A 13037-nucleotide genomic window follows, 5' to 3' on the forward strand; every position below is an offset into this window, starting at 1 on the left:
AAAGGGAACTTTGAACAATATCTGAACCTAATCCTCTGCACTCTATATGGCATTTATATGAGATGCCAGAAGTTATTTGAACCTACAGTTTGACATTTTTATCACCGACTTCTCACGCACAAAAAGGCACAAACTGAGGTTTGACTGATTTTAAAGCCCCCAAAACACACATATATCCTGATTAAACTCTTTATTATTATTCCATACATCAGCACAGCAGCCCGGCTTCACGACAGTTTCACGGCTACTTAAAACAGAAAACGCTACTGATATGCGCCGACTTTCATGGTGCATTTTGAGATTTGTAGCTAGCAGAATCAGAAAACTATTTGAAAGGCCAAGTGTGTGTGTTGAGTGTGAGGAATGGACAGTAGTTGGGAGTCTGAGGGACATAAATTGTTGATGACTAGAGGTCTGGAGTGGATCTTTAAAAAGGAGCAAGGAGACAGAGGGGAGTGAGGACTGATGGATAGACTGATGCACACAAAGTAAATCTACATTCATGGCTGCACTATCTACCTCATATATGGGTGTGAATGCCTATGTGCTGAGTGTGTGTGAGTGGAAACATGTATTATATATTCTGCCCTACCAAGCCTAACTGCAGTTACTACATTTTTGGTTGAAATTGAGTTATAACTTTTTTTAAAAAGTGAACTCCTTGACATCTGTTTTATCTTGTGACAAAGTTTCGGATTTAAATTTTGCTTTATTTCAGAGAAATAATGATATAAAAATTGCAGTAACTACAAAATCCAACTCAAAACCAAATCAGAGCGCAGTAAGTTCGACTTTGATACAGTGTAGCCTTGAATTTCTTCATTTTGTTGAATAGTAAGAGACAAGAATAACAGAAACTTTTATTTCTATTTAAAAATGTGTTACGGTGATGATGTTTTTTGCTCACAGTGTCTCTAAAAATGTCAGAAAATACATTAAAAAAATTCAAATAGATGATAAATTCATATTAAACAGTGACTTTAGATTGTATTTGTTATAAAGGGTCAAAGAAAATATGTATTCAATGCTCTTGGATTTTTGCATTGAGCTGCACCATGTTCATGAGAATCACCCATGTTTATCTTTTCGATCTGTGCCTTTTCTTTCTTTCTCTCTTTCTGAGTATACTGTAAAATTAATGACTTCTTAAAATAAAAAAATAAAAACTTGATTGATTTCCAATTGTCAGGTTAAGGCAGGGGTGTCAAACTCTGGCCCGCGGGCCAAATTTGGCCAGCAGTGTAATTTTATTTGGCCCGTGAGGCAATACCAAATTATTATATTATTATTGTACTATAAAAGCTGACCCGCCGGTATTATACGCCGCATTTACCGCTAATACTAGATTTATTATTGTTATTTTATTTTTAAATGTATAAACCTGTTGAAAAACTTTATTTTGATATTTAAATCAGAAGGATGCAAATAGAAAAGAGGCATACAATTTTTATCTAATTTTTATTTAATAAATTAATGACATTGATGTGTTTTTTATTTGAAATTTGACTTTGCATGTCTGCACTATTTAGTTATATATTGTATGTTTATAAGCGTTGCTGGTTCCATATTTAATGTTAAAGCAAAACATGTTTGGTATATATTAAAAGGTTTATTTGTTCAATGTTGGCCCGCGATTTTATTAAAGTTTTAAATTTTGGCCCATTGTGTATTTGAGTTTGACACCCCTGGGTTAAGGGTTTGGAAAAGCTTCGCAAATGCACAAAGATGTTGAGTGTGTTTGGGGAAGGATATTGGGAGGACGCTGGCAGTTACGATGATGCAACGCGGCATTCATTGGATTGGTCAAGAGCTGGTGAAATCCCTGCCCAAGGTGTGTGAGTGTGGACATTCGGGCTAGAGCGGGGCGTCGGCGCCGTGTGTGCCTACTGGTCGGAGGGCGGGAGGCGTTCTGCATGTCACAACCCCGGACGCTCTAATAACAACACCTACAGAACAGTTGTGACAGAATCAACGGCAGAGAACACAACACAGCTGCACGAAACAGAACGCTGGTCAGCTGATCCTGTTTGTTGAAAGCCGACAAATCTTTCTCATGAAATAAAAGGTTTAAGGAACACATATTCAACATTAATTAGTTGCTTATTAGCAAATAAGTAATATATTGGCTCTTAATTAGTCATTATTAAGTAGTTATTTATGCTTTATTCTGCATGGCCTTATTATACAACCAGTAAGACATTAACTAAGAGTTTTCCCTCAGAATTATTGCTTATTAATATTAAGTAAGGAAGTTGTTGTATATGAGTTATGATCTCAATAAACTTTGCTTTGTATGGACTTTATAAGGTGCTAGTATAACAATAGTTATTCTCCCTTAATAACACTCAATGAATATTGTCTGTGTTTACATAACAAAACACAAAACTACTAGTGTTAATAGAGTCCAAATAACTCTAAATTTAGTCTTTGTTACTTATAATATGTTCCCCATACTACATACACATCTGGAACTCCCTTTCTTAGTCTTTTGTTTATTTTGTTTCTGGTTTCTGTAGCACTTTGAGATTTCTTTATGAAAAGTGCTTTACAAATAAAATGTATTATTATTATTATTATTATTATTATTATTATAAAGTGACATGTTGATCTTGCTAATTTGCTAATAAGCAACTAATTAATGTTGAATATGTGTACCTTAATATAAAGTGTTACCAAAGGTTTAACTAATAAGGGTTTGTCAGTATATCACTCTCATATTGGCCTTTTATTGATTATCAGATATCATGCCTTGTTAGAAGTGTGACATGGAAAAGAAAATATGCATTTAACTGTTCTGTTGTGTTTTTGTGAGGCTATTAAAGCAGCCATGAACCCTGGAGTTTCCTCCAATCACTGCACAGACAAAATAAATGTAATCCATCTCATACTATAGCTCTAATTGACATTTTATTCAGTTTCAGCAGCTAATATGAAATGTAATTGAATGTCTGAGCAGCTGGCCTTTATGGCCGCCATATCAATCCTAATTTTAAACTTGTGCAGCTCACAGAAACAATAAAGCTCCAGCTGTATTGTGTATCTGGCTAGACTGTAATACAGAAGAGAAAAAAAGGAGTGAGAGACGAGTAACTGGCCATGTTTCTCTAAATAATCTATTCATTTAACAGTGCTACTTACAAGATGGTTTCCTTGTTTGACAACCTCGAACTAACAATAGTGATGTTTCCATTGAATTTTTAGGTGAGTTTAAGAACTGAACATAAAAAAAGTGTTTGTGTAGTGGACCAAGTTTGACAGAATTCTGCTGTTTACAAACAGCTGTTCTAATGTGAAAACAGGTTTTAGAAATACAGCTGATGAACTGAACAAGTGGAATTGAAGTCCACATACAAAGCTGTTTCAAACCTGTTTTCATTAACAGGAACAAGACCACTACCCTGAGAAAGACCCTACAATCTCTACAGATTATCTAAGACATGGGTCTCAAACCCGTGGCCCGCGGGCCAATTGCGGCCTTGTTTTGTGGCCCTCACCTTGATATGAAAGTTTATTGTGAGTTTTATATGAATGGCACTTTACTGTGTTGTGTGTGGAAGGTCCCTTTAATTACTTTTTTTGGTAATTCTGTGTCTTTTTAAAATAATTTTGTGTCCTTTTTAATAATGCTGTGTCTTTTTTTTAGTAATTTTGTTTCTGTTTTTGGTAATCTTTTTGGGGTGTCTGTTTTTGGTCATTTTGTGTCTTTTTTTGAGTCATTTTGTGCCTTTTCAAAATAATTTTGTGTCTTTTTGGTAATTCTGTGTATTTTTTGTAAATTTGTGTCTTTTTTAAGTAATTTAGTGTTTTTTCAGTCATTTTGTGTCTTTTTTTAAAGAATGTTTGTGTCTTTTTTGTCATTTTGTGTCTTTTTTAAGTAATTTAGTTTTTTTCTGTCATTTTGTGTCTTTTTTTAGTAATTTTGTGTCTTTTTTTGGTCATTTTGATACTGCCTCCAGCGGCCCCCAGGTAATTTGAGTTTGAGACCCCTGATCTAAGATGTCAACTTTCAAGTGATCAAATTTACCATCTAGCAGCTCAGACATACAACATCATACAAAAAACACAACTGACCTAATGACATAGGAGCCTATCCCAAATATCTATATTAACCTCTCCTGATCTATCACAAACCTTTTCTTTTGTATTCTCTAGTCCGGAAAAAAAAACCCCTGCTTCAATCTAACAATGTTCATATTATCAGAGTGTAAAGCAGCAGGTGGGAGGTGGAGATCACCCCTACGATGGTTACTGTGAGACAAAGGATGGAAAGTTACTCATTCACACCACCTACAGCTGTGAAACCAGTGTGAGGATTTGATACCACACCAACACTGACCCTCTGTGAGTTCCCAGCATTCACCGACTTCTCTACAGCCGAGCAACATGTTCTAAAAATCTTATTTCATTCATCATCATGTGCAGAATGTGTTCTCAATTGTTTTCCCCTTTTTATTTGAAACTGTGTATCTCGGTAACATATTACTAGACGGCTTTAGCAATGGAGACAATAAACTGCTTTATATTCTTTTAGCAGCAAGCAAAAAGGCCGTTACCAGGAGATGGATCAAGCCTTAGCAACCAAGAAATGAGGTCTGGATCAACATTATACACGAAATCTACAAAATGGAAAAAGTGACTTTTCAACTAAAATTGCAAATGGACTTATTTTATAAAACTTGGTCAAAATGGACAGAATATGTTAAGCCTACAAGTTCTGACTTTATGTAAAGCTGTCGTTTAACTAACGTTTAACCCTTTGATGCACAACACGGGTCTAAAGTGACCCGACAGTTTTTATGTTCATATCTTTGCAATAATTCATCGTTCAGTATTCCAGGTTTTCCTCAATTAGTTTGTTTTTGATCATCATACATCCTAATTTTTATGTTTTCCTTTATTCATTTTTGAATAAAATCCCTTTTTCTGTCACTACTCTTCTAATACACAACATGGTTGAAAAATGAGCCATATCCATTTTTTTAGCTAAGTAGCTTGTTAAGCTAACTTCTTTGCTAAGTATTTAGCTAAGTAGCTTGCTAAGCTAGCTACTTAGCTAACTTCTTGGCTAAGTAGTTAGCTTAGCAAGCTACTTAGCCAAGTAGTTAGCTATGTAATAATACAAAAACTTTTTTTCTTTATGAATTATGAGAAGCAAAACGAAAATAATGATCTTTTAAAAAAAACAAGATATTTAAAGAATATTTAGAATGTTCAATCATAAAATAAGTTGATATTAAAAGATAGAGCACAGAAACACACAGCCAGCAATAAATAACATGGGAAATGAATGCGGGTCATTTTTGACCCATGTTGTGCATCAAAGGGTTAACTAACGTTTAACTAACAATGACTGCTGCAAATAATGATGCTAGGAGAAGATGATGATGTTGTGTGATAAAGGTACCCCCCCCACCCCAACTGTTCCTGTTCTTTGTTCTGTATAAAATGTTTAAAAATTCTTCAATAAAAAGTGAATAAAAAACAAATAAATAAAAAAAATCTTATTTCAGTATAACTACATCACATTCCGAACTTGATCACGATTGCGTTGGAAGTGGATGAATCATGATGCACCCTCTTTGCTCTTTAGCAGTTTAAATGACCTTCACAAAATTTAAAAGACACAAAATGACCAAAAAAGAAACAAAAGGACCAAAAAAAGACACAGAACTATCAAAAAAGACACAAAATGATTTAAAAAGACACAAAATTATTTTTAAAAAGACACAAAAGGACCCAAAAAAGACACAAAATGACCCAAAAAAAGACACAAAATGACCAAAAAAAAGACAAAATTATTTCAAAAAGACACAAAATTATTAAAAAAGACACACAATTATTTAAAAAAAAACACAAAATTATTTTAAAAAGACACAAAATTACAAAAAAAAAGACACAATTATTAAAAAAAAGACAAAATTACCAAAACAAGACACAAAATTACCAAAAAAAGTAATTAAAAGGGACCTTCCACACAATTGGTCAAAATGGACAGAATGTTAAGCCTACAAGTTCTGACTTTATGTAAAGCTGTCGTTTAACTAACGTTTAACTAACATTTAACTAATGAAATGCAAATAATGATGCTAGGAGAAATGATGATGTTGTGTGATATAGATACCCCCCACCCCAACTGTTCCTGTTCTTTGTTCTGTATAAAATGTTAAAAAATTCTTCAATAAAAAGTGAATAAAAAATAAAAAAATTCTTATTTCAGTACAACTACATCACATTCCGAACTTGATCACGATTGCGTTGGAAGTGGATGAATCATGATGCACCCTCCGTGCTCTTTAGCAGTTTATGTGACCTTCACTGTCTAATAATTCAACAGGAGCCTCGACAGCAGAACAGCCTCCGTCTTTCTCACTGTGTCTCGAGGCAACAATCAAAATAAGGGCTCTTTGTAAAATCCTGTGTTCGAGGAAAACATCTCCATGCGAGCAAACATAATCTATTAAAAATCTCTTATAAACCCCCTATGTCTCTTTCTCCTTTTTAAGTTTTTTTATATCCAGACTGAGGAGTAGCTTGAATTATTCAACCAGTACATGCTGATCCCAATTCAACCGTCTGGCATGAGGCCTGTTGCATAAGAAGCAAAGAGACAGATTTACTGTAACTGCTAAATGGATGAATGTGAGACTCCAAGCTGCCCAATAAATCTCTGGTCTGAGTGTCCACTCTATTGCACGCTTTAATGCCTAACACATGCTTTTAATAAAACCTGAGCCAGGTTTGTTACTTTAAGTCAGGGGTCTCAAACTCAAATTACCTGGGGGCCGCTGGAGGCAGTATCAAATGACCAAAAAAAGACACAAAATTACTAAAAGAAAAAAGACACAAAAAGACAGAAAAAAACTAAATTACTTAAAAAAAGAAACAAAATGACAAAAAAAAGACAGAATTACTAAAAAAAAGACACAGAATGACAGAAAAAACACCTAATTACCAAAAAAGCTACAAATTTAAAAGACACAAAATGACAGAAAAAACAAAATTACTTAAAAAAGAAACAAAAGGACCAAAAAAGACACAGAACTATCAAAAAAAGACTAAATTATTTCAAAAAAGACACAAAATTATTTTAAAAAAGACACAAAATGACCAAAAAAAAGGCAAAATTATTTAAAAAAGACACAAAATTATTAAAAAAGACACAATTATTTAAAAAAACCCACAAAATTATTTTAAAAAGACACAAAATTACAAAAAAAGACACAATTATTAAAAAAAGACACAAAATTACCCAAAAAAGTAATTAAAGGGACCTTCCACACACAACACAGTAAAGTGCCATTCATATAAAACACATTCAACTTTCATATCAAGGTGGGGGCCACAAAATATCGTCACGAGGGCCGCAATCGGCCAGCGGGCCGCGAGTTTGAGACCCGTGCTTTAAAAGTGCATTGTTAGTGGACAGATATACCAACTAATTCATCCAGGGTTATATTATCACTTGCCAACAGCAGTGATTAGCACACAACTAACCCCTTAAAACCACAATATGGAGAATATGAACCACTTCTTCCACTATAAATGTTTGCATAATTATTGCCGCCACTGCCGCAGAATGTTAGGAAATGTTGTGAAGGCACAATTACACAACTTTGCGGAGCTGTGCCCTCCACTGAACTCAAACTAACAGTTGTTGTCTCTCTCTCCACTTGGAGGACGAGCTGTGACAGGAAGTCAATCACTCGTGATGACACGACAACCAAACAAACAGCAGCAATTTATCCTCAGATAGAGTTGGAGGATGCCAACCGCCATAAAGTGAAATAGTTTCCATTCAATTAAGTGAATTTTAAGCAAACTTTTTAAATGTTGCATTAAAAAAAAAGCGGACTAGGCATGTTTCCATCCAATTGAAACACAATTTTACCAAAAATTAGTGTAACAGGCTATGTTCTATATACCGCCAGTTAACCCATTTAAGCCGGGAAAGCATTACCGCATTTCTACCATTAAAACCGGGGGCGCTGTTGCGTTATTCTACCATTAAAGCCGGGAAAGTTGATACGTTGTTTTGTAGTATTTGTAGTTTTTTCCACCTATTTTCGGTCTCTTGGCCAATGAAATACATCAGAATACATGTGGGAGTGTCGCAATGCAACACGTTGATTTAAAAAAAAAAAACTTTATGGAAGGTTTGGACAAATAAACTCAACTTCTCATGAAAGCCACAGGTTTAAGCTTAAGGGTTATTTTGAAATCGCCCAGAGGTTTTACAGGCATTTTTTCCAGGTGTTTTAGGCCTAAATGGGTTAACAGGGTAGCCTTGGCCATCGAACCCATGTATGATAGAAAAAATGGAGAAATGTCTTCAGGAATTTGTTTCAATTGGGCAAGTTTTAATTGTTATGTCGTTAGTCCATTGGTTTATTGCTGACTGAAGTTAACTTACATGTTCATTCACATTTGAGTTTACTTTTTTTGTGTCCTGTGTTTATAACATTGTAACATTTTTGTTTTTACAAGATGTAAAGAGCATTCGTGCTTGTACACGATAAGCAGTGAGCTGCAAGCTAACAACACAGTTTTGTTGCTAAGGAAAAAATTATGAGCAGATTTTGACGAGTGCATAGTTTCTGTACGTCTCGGTTATTTTCTTTTGTCACAGTGGTATTGTATTTCCATCACCATTATAGGTGATAACTGCGGAGAACATCATCTATCCCTGTCTACATCACTTTGTACTGTAAAGCATGAGTGTGCCAACAGGGACTTCGTGGTGCACCTTGCAAACACAGAAGAATACATATTTGAAAACATTAAAGTGCCATTTAACAATATTACATTATACTTAAACTTTTTGTTGTCACCTTGGGCCTGAATTTTGTGTTTCCAAAATAAAGACATTCCCACATAAATTGATGCAAAAATGGCACAAATTGATGAATAAAAGCATCTACCCATCCCCCCACAAACCCTTATTTTACAAAGAGCCTACTTTAAAAAAAAGAAAAAAGAGAAAAAGGTACTTTCTTGTAATTTGTGCCCACAGCCATGTTCTACACAGAAACACAGGAGAAAAAAACTATATCTGCCTCTTGTAATGTGCGGAACTGTGAAACAGGAAGTGGATACAGAAGAAGAGGAAGCTGCCCTATTTGATAACACAAAGTGGTGCAAAGACACCACTAAATGTGACACATGCAAAAGGCAAGAAAAGCAGAGAAAAGCTGAAACGTTTTCAGCGAAAACCGGATGCAAAAAAACCATCTTTATCGTATTGTGTTACCTGAAGATAATTTGATACCAAACACACACACAGAGAGAGAAGTAGATGCAGTAGCAGATGAGGATAATCACATGGCACATTAAGAGTGAGAATCAATCGAGCGAACAGCTCAACATTAGTATTATGTAACAACCCAATCAATCCCTGACAGGGTCTGACATGCTGTCTGATGCTGGATGCAGCAAAAGATTAACATTTTGACCTCATCAGCTTTAAACTGTCAGCAAAAGTTTCTATTAACCCACTGAAGCCTGGAAAGCGGCTACGTCGTTTTGTAGTATTTGTATAAGCTCTCAAATACTTTTTGAATTTCATTTCTATCTGCTACAGAGGCTGAAAAATCTATTATTTAGTAGGAAGCGTTGACACTTTTGTTGAATTTCCAGAAAAACTTCAGGTTTTAGGGGCTTATTTTAAAATCGCCCAGAGGTTTTACAGCCGTTTCAGGCTTCAATGGGTTAAGCATCAAATTAAGAAGATAAATAAAAACGACATCACTATACTACATACTACAAAACTGAAATTTAAAGTGAGACTGAGTCAGTTTGAGTAGTTTCTGCAGCATTAAGCATGTCTCCCTGTAGATGTAACACTACACATGTACTATATGAATATGTTAAATGAAAGAAAACGCATTGACGTTACAGCATGCTGTATATATGGACTCAGAGACTTAAAACAGAGACTTACGTGGCATGATCCCTTGGCTGACCAGTTCCTCCCGTGTACGTCTCTGCTGGAGTTTGAGCTGGAGGACTGCATGGAGACAGAGGAGGTGAGGGGGGAGAAAGAGGAGAAGAAAAAGTCAATGACGGCCGGTGAGAGGAGGAAACTGTGGCGATGGAGCTCCGAGCTCTTGAAGCTTCCTTATTGTCTCTTTCTGTCCACTGATGAGCAGTCCATCTGCCACGTTATTACATTAATAACCTCGCACGGGGAACCCAGATATGAAGAGAACCTGCACTCTCTGCCACCCAACTCATCCTCCCATTTCCCCCTTCTTCATGCTTTTTTTAAAAGCTAGGAGGCGGGTACAAAGAGGGCGTGAGCAACGTACTACACACTTCCTGTTTTTTTTTTGTTTTTTTTTACATATATATATATACATTTCTGTGTGCCAAGTGTGTGCAGAAAAACAGTCTCAATAAAAGACATTTCATGCACAGCAAAGGGAGGAAAATAAATCATTTCAAACTAAGAAGAATGCAAACTGAAACAAACTTGATTAGAGTGGTAAAAATAGCACATATGGGCCGATTGCACCGTCATTTCAAAACAGGAAGCACTTGTTACATAAGGCAGAGGCCGTGTTTTAAGGAACACAGTGCTGGACAAAAGGAGTCGGACCATGCTTGACCTTTCTGCAAAGTCTCAGGTGGGGTGCATTGTGTTCCCTGTTGTTTAAAGTGGAACTTATTTCACAAATTGACCCTTAAAAGTAAAGCTCATTCTACCCTCATGAACATAATTTAATTCTGAATGAGAAACAAATTTGAAGAATAATGAGTTTAGGGAAGTGACCCTTAAGTCGGTCAAAACACACAACTAACCAACAACAATCATCACCAAGCATCAAGCATGGTGAGGTTGTTGAGAACAGCTACAGGGTCACTGCACACACTCGCTTGTGGTATGACGTATTTTTTTTTTCAGGTCAATAAGTAACTGATACTGCACCGTACTTCCACTGTGCTTCTTGGCAACAGCCTGTTCCCATATTACCACCCAACTGAAACACAATTTTACCAAAAGTTAGTGTTACAGGCTATGTTCTATATACCACCAGTTAACCCATTTAAGCTAGGAAATCATTACCACATTTCTACCATTAAAACCAGGGGCGCTGTTGCGTTATTCTACCATTAAAGCCGGGAAAGCGGATACATTGTTTTGTAGTATTTGTAGTTTTTTCCACCTATTTTCGGTCTCTTGGACAATGAAATGCATCAGAATACATGTGGGAGTGTCGCAATGCAACATGTTGATTTAAAAAAAAAAAAAAACTTTGTTGAAGGTTTGGACAAATAAACTCAACTTCTCATTAAAAGCCACAGGTATAAGCTCTCAAATACTTTTTGAATTTCATTTCTACCTGCTACAGAGGCTGAAAAATCTATTATTTAGTAGAAGCGTTGACACTTCTGTTAAATTTCCAGATAAACGTCAGGTTTTAGGGGGTTATTTTGAAACCCGCCAGAGGTTTTACAGGCATTTTTTCCAGGCGTTTTAGGCCTAAATGGGTTTACAGAGTAGCAACAATCATCACCAAGCATCAAGCATGGCGAGGTTGTTTAGAACAGCTACAGGGTCATTGCACACACTCGCTTGTGGTATGACGTTTTTTTTTTCTCAGGTCGATAAGTATCTGATACTGCACCGTACTTCCACTGTGCTTCTTGGCAACAGCCTGGTTCCATTTAAAAAAAGAAGATGTAAGCATACCACATCTTCTTTTTTTCACTGTTGATCTTGGTTTAACCGTGTGTGATAAAAGCAGAGGAAGGAATGAGTTTGTTATTATACAAAACACTATTTTCACAGACATTCAGCTCCGCTCCACTCAGACGAGACTATTTTATATGCACCAGCTGTCCCTGTTCAAGGGGTATGCGTGTGTGTGTGCATGTGTGTGTGAAGTGTAACACACCGCTGAGGCTTCCCAAGCATTTCAGGCCGGGGCTTGTGTCTGTTAGAAGCAGCACCTGTTGCTTCACACTAACGCAATGACATCATTAGTGCTCGGAGGCGAGCTAACCGGCTAGCTGCTCTGTTAGCTCTCTGTTATGACAAACAGTCCAGACCTGGACAGAAACACTCAGAGTTCCATGAATTAACGTCAGAGCCGGTGCAGCTAAATGTCATTCCTTGGCTCTAATTCCTCACGGGCGATCCCAGATCCTCTCTGGTATATTTACAAGCGTGCATGCTCCGCATCGTGAGGGATGAGGCTAGCACTAGAGACTCCCCTCTGGAAGCAATAACATGTCAGAGATGTAAACAGAGAAACCTAAACACAGCCAGGCAAGCTCATGTATAGCAGGGGTCTCATACTCAAATTACCTGGGGGCCGCTGGAGGCAGTAGCAAAATGACCAAAAAAAGACACAGAATTACAAAAAAAAAGGCACAAAATGACCAGAAAGACACAAAATTGCTAAAAAAAAAAAAGAAAAAAGACACAAAATGACAGAAAAAAACAAAATTACAGAAAATAGACACAAATATACCAAAAAAAGACAAAATTACAAAAAAAAGACACAAAATGACCAAAAATACACACAATTACAAAAAAAGACACAGAATTACCAAAAAATTCACAGAATTACCAAAAAAGACACAAAATGACAGAAAAAAACTAAATTACTTTAAAAAAAAAAAAAAAAAAAAAAAAGACACAGAATTACCCAAAAAGACACAAAATATATTTTTTTTAAAACACATAATGACCCAAAAGACACAAAATGTACAAAAGAAGACACAGAATTACCAAAAAAAGACACAAAATTATTAAAAAAGACACAATTATTTAAAAAAGTAATTAAAGGGACCTTCCACACACAACACGGTAAAGTGCCATTCATATAAAACTCACATTAAACTTTCATATCAAGGTGGGGGCCACAAAATATCTTCACGAGGGCCGCAATTGGCCCGCGGGCCGCGAGTTTGAGACCCATGATGTATATGTTGCACCAGCAGCTAAGAGATTCATTTTTCCCACCGTGGCGTTCACACAGGGGAGTTATTTGTTTTCTTAAAGGGGACTCACGTGTTACATGAAGCTGCACACA

At 36.1% G+C, this 13037-nt stretch overlaps 1 protein-coding gene across 6 annotated transcripts in view; it reads right to left on the reverse strand.

Annotated features, from left to right (window-relative positions):
- mrtfab (myocardin related transcription factor Ab) overlaps positions 1 to 13037 on the reverse strand; it is an 81413-nt gene that overhangs the window by 22040 nt on the left and 46336 nt on the right. For all 6 annotated transcript variants that reach the window (XM_059324327.1, XM_059324328.1, XM_059324331.1 and 3 more), the window contains one exon: positions 9938 to 10003. In XM_059324327.1, the coding sequence (XP_059180310.1) occupies positions 9938 to 10003 (66 nt within the window). The remainder of the gene's footprint in view (positions 1 to 9937; positions 10004 to 13037) is intronic.

The sequence above is a fragment of the Centropristis striata genome, chromosome 21, assembly GCF_030273125.1.
Source record: "Centropristis striata isolate RG_2023a ecotype Rhode Island chromosome 21, C.striata_1.0, whole genome shotgun sequence".
Classification (NCBI taxonomy): Eukaryota; Metazoa; Chordata; class Actinopteri; order Perciformes; family Serranidae; genus Centropristis; species Centropristis striata.